This window comes from Rattus norvegicus, chromosome 1, assembly GCF_021556685.1.
Source record: "Rattus norvegicus strain SHRSP/BbbUtx chromosome 1, alternate assembly SHRSP_T2T, whole genome shotgun sequence".
NCBI classification, from domain to species: Eukaryota; Metazoa; Chordata; class Mammalia; order Rodentia; family Muridae; genus Rattus; species Rattus norvegicus.
In genome coordinates this window covers 214249970-214258078 of record NC_141534.1, presented here as the reverse complement: position 1 = coordinate 214258078, position 8109 = coordinate 214249970, and the positions used below count along the sequence as shown (strand labels likewise).

Here is an 8109-nt window from a genome sequence, read left to right as displayed (position 1 = left end):
CGCCTTCCTGGATGCTGAAGGTTGAGCTCTGAGCGGTGCCCCTCCCAGGCTGGAGCAGGAGTACATGTGACAGAGCAGAGAGAAGGACTCTGTCCTGGAAATTTCAAAGACCAGGAGGAGCCCTGGTGTGTGTGTGTGTGTGTGTGTGTGTGTGTGTGTGTGTGTGTGTGTGTGTGTATCAGTTCAAAGATGTCTTTTTTGTTCTTTGTGTTTTTCTTTTTGGGGAGGGGAGGAGGGGGTCAGAGACAGGTTTCACCATGTAGCCCTGGCTGTCCTAGAGCTTGCTCTGTAGATAAAGCCATCCTTGAACTCACAGAGCTCCAACTGTCTCTACCTCCAGAGTGCTGGGATAAAAGGCAAGCACCATCATGCCCAGCTCAGAGATATCTTTTGGCACTTGCTTTGGGTTGGATCCAGAGAGGAAGAAGAGGGAATTTCCACCCTCTGGCGCTCACAGTTGAGGTGACTTGTAGTTAGCCCAGTTCCAGGACTTAACTTTTGGGGTCAGAGACCACACTTTCAGGATGAGTGGAATATACAAGCTGGGAGCTGCTTTATTGCTACGGAACCAGGACAAAATATGGGGTGATGACAGGCGAGGACACTGTGCCCAGGCAGGGTATGGGGAGGAGATGCACAGTCCTGAACACAATGACCTTCAAAGAACATATAGGATCCTCTGCAGTTCGGAGGCTGGGATCCTCCAGGCGTGTCCACTCCAGCTGCTACACAGGTTCACCGAGACATCATCCGAACAAATTCTGCCGGGACAAACCAAGGTTTTAGGTCTACCCTCCTGATCCCATTAGAGATGAGGCAGCTCTGCCTGCCCCAGGGTGGGCTAAAGGATGCTTGAGGAGACCTTCAAAGGCATCCGTGTATCAGGCAGGAGGGACCTCAGTTGCCCAGATTACAGTCTTGGTTCTCCCTGTTTCCTTTCCCCAAGTAAGCACTTTTGCTTTCCTGAGAACTGACTTGAATTTCTTCCCTCGCCACTAGGGAGTATGACATCCCTCCCTCCTTGACCCTCCATGATAACTGGGGACTGCTTAGAAACAGCGGTCCTCAACCTACCTAATGCTGCAACCCTTTAATACAGTCCCTGATGTTGTGGTGACCCCAACCACCAAATTATTTCATTGTTACTTTGTAACTATAACGTTTGCTATTGTTATGAATCGTTGTGGAAATATTTGATATGCAGGATATCTGATATTCAGTCACAACCCACAGGTTGAGGACCACTTGTTTAGAATCCTGGAGGGCACGTGTGGCTAAGCAGAGGAAGTGTTACCTTCAAAGTCAACCAGGCCATCTCCATTGAGGTCAATGTCTTGGAGTATCTCATCTACTTCCCGTTGGCTGAGGCGTTCCCCCAACAGAGCCTTGAGGGCTGCCCTGAGCTCCCCTACGCTGATGCAGCCATCCCCGTTGGTGTCAAACTGTGGCAGCATTGATGGTGGCATGGGATCAAAGACTGAGCCCTGAATCCACTCAGCCTTCAGTCCCTGCCCCATAGTCTCACCCACCCTCTCCTTCCCCTCCACCCCAGGTGCACCTCCCGGAAAGCGTCTCGAAGCTCCCTCACGCCAATCATGTCTGCCGTCTCTGCCAGCAGCTTGGGACCCATCAGCTCCACAAAATCTTCAAAATCCACCTTCCCACCACCTGAGGGTACATCCATCCATTAGAGACCCCAGCCTAGCACCTGACCTATGGTCCCCAACCCACTGCCTTCCTTTGACCCCTGGCCCCTTCCTTCATGGCATTAGCTGGTCTGTCCTTCCTCAGTGCCAACGACTGCATCGTCAGCAGCTCCTGTGGGAGTTGTCCTCAGCTAGGCTCTGTTTGTAGTTTGTGTGTTTTCTCTGTGTAGCCCTGACTGTCCTGGAACATGCTCTGTAGACCAGGATGGCTTCAGAATCAGAGATCTGCCTGCCTCCCAAGTGCTGGGACTAAAGGCATGTGTCACCAGTCAGCTGGGCTCTTAAGACACAGGTTCTTGGTTTCCCTGAGCCCCTGCTGTGTGACTCTAGACAAGTACTTCTCTCTGAGCTTTAGTCTCTTTATTGGTGAATGGAAACCATGTCATCCTCCCTGCTCTCCCAGCAGGTTCACGGGCTCTCCCTTTAATGTCAACTATATCCTGGGCTCTTGCAACAGCCCATGCAGCTACCTCAGGGCTGGACCAGGGCCAGGGCCTGAGGCTCGGGTGGGTCTGAAGCACGTACTGATTTGCTGTGATATCTCAATGAGCTCCATCTCCGTGGGCATGTAGCCCAGAGTCCGCATGCAGGCACCCAGCTCCCGGTAGCCGATGTAGCCATCCCGGTCTCGGTCAAACTCCTGGAAGGCAACCTGCAGTTCTGCCAGACAGAGTGAGGTTAGTCCCTTCCTAAACCCGCCCTCCTGCCTGCCAGCTGGGGCCAGCCCATCTTTCCCTTTGGCTCTAATCCCCTCTTGTGGCTAAACCTCAGTTCCATTAGTTACCCCAGGGCCTTTGCACGTGTGGTATTAAATTCTGTTCTCTCATCAAAACATAAGAAGCATCTAGTATGTCTCTTCTAGGAGATAAAAGGTAGGAGAAGGTGGGAGGGGAGAAGGGACAGAAAAGCTACTAGGAAGAGCTCCCTGCCCATTTCTTCCTGGCCAGCTCATCCTTAGGTTTTCCTAAGAGTGCTCTACCCATCAGCGGCTGTAGCTGTCTCCAGAAGGTGGGGGCTATCTACCTGGTTAGCAGGATTTCAGCAAGGGACAAGGCTCACAGTGGGCATCCAGGAAGTGTCAGCCAGATGGACAAATATGAAGCAGCCCTTGACCAGTGTGGTCAATGAGACCAAGGGGGTTGGCAAAGAAGGGAGGATTTGCCACCTCTCCCTGCCCAGTCTCATCTCCATGGCCTTCTCGCTCCTCCTGGACCTTGCAGAGGCCCTAGCCCCAAACCTCTTCTTGTAATCCCCATCCCACACCCCACCTCAACTGCCCCCTCCCTGACCCCTTTACCTTCGATCTCTTCTGGTCTCAGCTCTCGGTTCTGCAGAGTACACAGATGGTTAGGAGTTCCTTGGCCCACACGTCTCCGGGTTTCTCATCCAGCCTGCCCCACAGTGTACCCAAAGCCTGTGCCTTATTCTACCCAGTTCTGTTCAGCTGTCTAGGTGTCTTAGGGATCCCTTTTCCCTGCAACCTGCCAGAGGACCCCTGTCCCCACAGTCTGCTGAGGTATAGAGCTCCTCTTAACAGAGGTAGATCCCAGGGTTAGACAGAACCTCATACTCTACCCAGCTGGCCTCAACGTCTCCGCAGGTCTGCCTTGCCCCCTGACCCTCTCCTGAGGACTGTCCCACCTGTCTAGTCAGAAATAGAAAACACTTCCTTTCTATTTCTGTAGTACTGGAGATGGAACCCTGAGCTTGTTACAAGCAAGCACTCCACCACCGGGCTGCACCCCCAACTCTTAGGTGGCTGTTTCTTGGGTTTCTACCCAACCCCATGCCTGGCATAGGGGTTCCCCGAGCTCTGCCCCACCCCTAGGGTTGCATGTCTTTCCTCTGACATCCTCTCTAGCCTTCACGCCTGCTTGGGAGTGATGAGGCTAAGGGACCAGAGCAGCAGGCAGGCAGAGTGACCGTACATACGAGCTGGGTAGCGGCGATGCTGGGTCGGAGGAAGATGCATGCTGGCCCCACCAGGCTGCCGAGCACTGAGTAGCCCTGTGTCCCCTCCTGCTCCTCAGCTCTGGGGCCAGGGCTGGGGCGGGAGCCCCCTAGGGGGGATCCAGGCCACTGCCAGCGTTCCTGTGGCAAAGTCAGCCATGAGCTGGAGCAATGCCCGCGTAGCCAGGTCTCCTGTAGCCCCTCTCCAGCCCTCACCAGCTGCTCCTCGCTCTGGAGCCCAGCACCTGACAGAGGGGGAGGGGCCTCTAGGTACACAAGACCCAGCTCCAGGCTGGAAGAGTTCACCCCTAACTGCCCAGTTGAGTAAACTAAAGCACAGAAGAGGTGATGGCCTTGGCCAGCTCACTGTGGCAGAACAAGACCTGGCCTCTAGCTCTGGTCACTCTGGTCAAGGCTGAGAGAGTCAAACCTGCACAGAATGGGTAGCTGGCCTAGCGACTTAGCAGGGGAGACCTAGGCAAGCCTGGGGAAGTCCAGGAAAACATCTCCTTCAAAGAAGGCATACTGATCTCCCCTCCATCTCCTCTGGAGCCAATCTTTAACCCAGCCCAATACCACCACATCTCTGGGTACTATCTGCCCAAGGCATGGGGTCACCCAGGTTTCTGGCCTATGTCTCCCCTTCACCTTCCTACCTTAGACCCCCGGTGCCAGGGCCGCTTGGCACAGTTCCCCATGGGTCTCTGAACCATGCCAGGTCCTGAGTCCTGGGAGGATGCTGTGGATTCTGCCAGCCCCCTGCTGTTTCCAGAGACAGCCTGGGAGCACTGGAGAGGATTTTCCTGGGGTTTTGTGGGCAAGATCAGGAGCGGGTGGGCAGGCGGGGAGCCCTGGGCCTGGGGCTTGGGCCCTAATCCAATCCGGGATTATCTCTGAGTATCTCTGTGAGTGTGTGTGTGGGTTTACTCAGAGGAAAGGCCCCCTGGAAGGCACAGTCTCCCAGATCTTCCTCAGGAGGGTCTTCTGAACAGTGCCCCCCCCCAACCAACCCGTCTCTCAGCCTTGCACTAATCTCCTCCAATCAGCCCCTTCAGAAGCATGCTTGGATCCCTCCAGAAGAAGTAAGGACCCAGTGCTTGTGCCAGTTGGATTCCCAACTCCTAGTGTGGCAACTGGGGACTGGAGGATGAAGTCCTCGGAGAGAGAGAGAACCTAGCTGCTTTTATTTCCGCCCAGTCTGAAGTTCCTGTGCACGCCTGTCAAAACCCTGTATCCATTCAAAGCTGGACATAGTGCATGGAGGGCCAACTCTGGGTACTGATCCCTCAGTGTCAACAGAGGTGGCATATGGGTTCTCTAGCTTCTCCTGACCACTCTGGTCACCTATATGTGGATTTGGTTCTGGGTGTGTTTTATAGTCAGCTGAGTCTTGGGGTCCCTTAGTAAAGAACAGTTTGTGTCCCTTACCTGTCCGTAGGCAGCCTGCACCTGGGCTTCCAGCTCACGGAGGAGGGCCCGTCTGCGGGCAGTAGGGCTGGCTATGTCTTGGCTGGGTCCTGCGGTGCCTGTGGATGGACTGGAGTCCCCTTCAGGGAGGCTGCCATCTGCTGGGCCCTCGGGTAGGGCCATGGGTATAGGCGTGGTACCTTTTCTGTCCCAGCTGGGTCTCCTCAACCTGTAGGTAGGTGGCCCAGTGCGAGCTGTGGCTATGTTTCGTTTCTAGCTCTGGGGTTAGGAGAGCCCAGCTTCTCTAAGGTCACTACTGTCTTCCATTGCTGCTCCCTCAGTCCGACTTTGAACTCTTCACCTTCCTCCTAGAGCACTCCCAACCTTCACAGGAGCACAGACTACACCCTGGGCTCCTCGCTGGCTCCCAAGCTGGCTGGCCTCCTTCGGCCCCATGTCCTGCCTGCACCTCTCTGGCTGGTGTCCCAATGTGTTCTTCCTGCTCCGTGTCCTGCTCGTTCTCCATCTGCTTTGGCCTTTGCTATCATCTCTGTCTTGGTAGAGCAGTGTTCTCACGACCCTCAGGCCCTCTCAGTCTCTCTGTTCTCCTCAGTTTCTCTCTGTGCCTTAACCTCTCTCTGTTCCCCTCAGCCCCTCTCTGTCTCTGTCTCTGTCCCTCTGTCCCTGTCTCTCTGTCTGCGTCTGTCTGTCTGTCTGTCTCTGTGTGTATATGTGTATGTCTCTGTCTGTCTGTTTCTGTGTGTATATGTGTATGTCTCTGTCTGTCTGTCTCTTTCTCTCTGTGTGTATATATGTCTGTCTGTCTACCTGTCTGCTCTCTCTCTCTCCTCTCCCTCTCTCTTTCTGCCCTTTCACTGTTTCCCAGGGGCTCTTTCTCAGTTCACTCTGTCTGTTTGCCCTTCCTACTCCTCCACCATTCACTTTCCCAGGACAGCTCCAAGATTCTGGGGAAGTATGCCACCTGCGCCTCTCTTTCCCACCTGGAGCCCCGGGATACCTTTGTTTCCACCTCTGCTTCCCCACCTCCTGAGTGAACCACCCAGACCTGTAAGCTTTTCTCAAGGAACAAGGGTAATGGTGCCCCTTGCCCCTTGCCCCTTGCCACACCCCAGCCACTCACCACGCAGCTGCTTACTCTCACTTCCAGAATGAGGTCAGCTATGGCCTGCTGGCCTGCTGTGGGCCCCTCATGATTTATTCACATGCCCTCTGCATCAGCCTTTGTCTCAGGGAACAAGATCCCATGCATGCCATGCCTGCCATCTGAGCTAGTGACTACCATCGACTCAGTGACCAGCGTGCAAACCTCAAGGCTGGAGGGAGAGTGGGGCGAAGGCGGGGCCTCCATCTCCCTTGGAGAGTGCTTGCCTAGCATACAGAAAGGCCCTGGGCTCAATACAGTTCAGAACAACTGGACGTAGTGTTGTGGACCTGTAAAATACCCGGAGGTAGAAGAATCAAAAGTTCAAGGTCATCCTTAGCTATATAGTGAGTTCCAGACCAGTCTGGGTTATAAAAGAAACCCTAGGGTGGATTTTAGTCCCAGGCCAGCAGCAGGGACCACGCAAAAGACCCCACCTTCTCTGAAGACTTCAGCCTCAAGTGCGTCTAACCAGGCAAGGGCCACCAAGCAGTCTGTCTGTACTTGGGAACACCCACCCAGGCAGGTGGGAGGAAGGCTCTGCTCGTTCTGTTGATGTTAAGTAGCCCTGTATGAGGCTGACAGTCATCAACAGTGATCTGGTAGAGCCCTGGAACCCTCAAGTAACACCGGGCAGAGCCCTTGGGAGGCAGGGGAGAGTATTGGTGGCCTCTATAGAAAGTATGGACAGGAAGATGGGGCACCAGAGGGTGGAGTTGGCTGAGTGCCAGGTCTGAACCCTCTGCCTGGGAGCAGACGACCAGCCTCACGTCTAAAACTTTTGATGAGGTAGGGCATCACCTTCGGCAGTGTAGGATTACAGTCAGTGAGAAAATACGGGACGGTTCCACAGGTTGTCTGTCGGCGGGAGGACTTGCTGTGCTTGGGGATGAGATAAGGTGACTGGGAGTGAGTGGCGTCCACAAGGAGGGGACAGGCTGAACACACCTGAAGAAAGCTCTGAGATCTGGGACAGGCAAGACTGAAAGCTGTGTGGACCCTGGGCAGGTGGTCGGGGGCGGGAAGGGTTCTTGGTTATTGTTCACAGGACTTAGCATGTGGCCTTCTTCAGCCGCTCTGCACCAGGCAGGGACATCCTCAAACACAGTCCCCTGAAAGCATATTCTCTTATGTTCTGTGAGGTCTTAGAGGGGACCGACAGGGCTGGGTCCCCTGGGAAAGTACTTTACCTTCTGACCTTCTTTTCATTTTTTCCTGGTACTGGGGATTGATCCCTGGGCCTCATACATGCTAGGTAAATACTCCACTCATGCGCTACATCTCCACCCCTTTCTGTTTTTTCTCTCTTTTTCTTTTCTTTTTTCCTTTCCTCTTGTCAAGTAGCCAAGTAGCTGGGAACATAGGCATGAACAGTCATGAGTTCATTGATCTGTCTGAAAAAAAAAACAAACAAAAATGGAGGTTAACCTTGTATTTCTCTCTAGGAAGGTAGGAAGTAATGAGAAATGCGTGTCTCAAAGTATAGTCCAAGGTGGTTAGAGAAATAATTAGTCAAAAGTTAGTAGGCAAAGGTTTCCCATGAGGACAAAGGCATCTTCTCCTGGCTGGAAGCCCCTCCTGGCTTGCATCTCAGTGTCCTGGAAAGCTCATCTTGGTGTTTTCAATTAACTCATAATGATTTAGCCAAACAGGTTCAAACCCTGGTGTCCAGGGTTGAGAATCAATAGATCAGTGTACACTGGGTAGATGCCCTCAGGAGACAAGAGGTGGTGGCCTCTACAGAGGGGGTTGGTGACAAGAGGGTGGGGTTGGCAAGAGTGTCAACTCCAAGGTCTCCAGGTCTGAGTGCAGGAGATTAACCTTCTGGAACCTTCTGTCTGTCAGGATCAGAACCTTTGGCAGTGGTAGAAGGACAGCTGGCTG

At 53.7% G+C, this 8109-nt stretch overlaps 1 protein-coding gene across 19 annotated transcripts; it reads right to left on the bottom strand.

Annotated features, from left to right (window-relative positions):
- Positions 1 to 525: 525 nt before the first annotated feature.
- On the bottom strand, positions 526 to 6372 carry Cabp2 (calcium binding protein 2). Of its 19 annotated transcripts, none has more exons than NM_001432464.1 (7): positions 6205 to 6372; positions 5085 to 5292; positions 3004 to 3034; positions 2232 to 2366; positions 1559 to 1668; positions 1295 to 1442; positions 526 to 761 (listed from the first exon to the last, which is right to left on the bottom strand). In NM_001432464.1, the coding sequence occupies exons 2-7, from the start codon at positions 5244 to 5246 to the stop codon at positions 736 to 738; spliced, it is 612 nt and encodes a 203-aa protein (NP_001419393.1). In that variant the 5' UTR covers positions 5247 to 5292; positions 6205 to 6372; the 3' UTR covers positions 526 to 735. The 19 variants fall into 19 exon arrangements, with proteins under 19 accessions (NP_001419393.1, XP_087439687.1, XP_087439676.1 ...); XM_087583561.1 differs by having other exon boundaries at positions 1589 to 1668; XM_087583550.1 differs by having other exon boundaries at positions 6220 to 6372.
- Positions 6373 to 8109: the final 1737 nt, after the last annotated feature.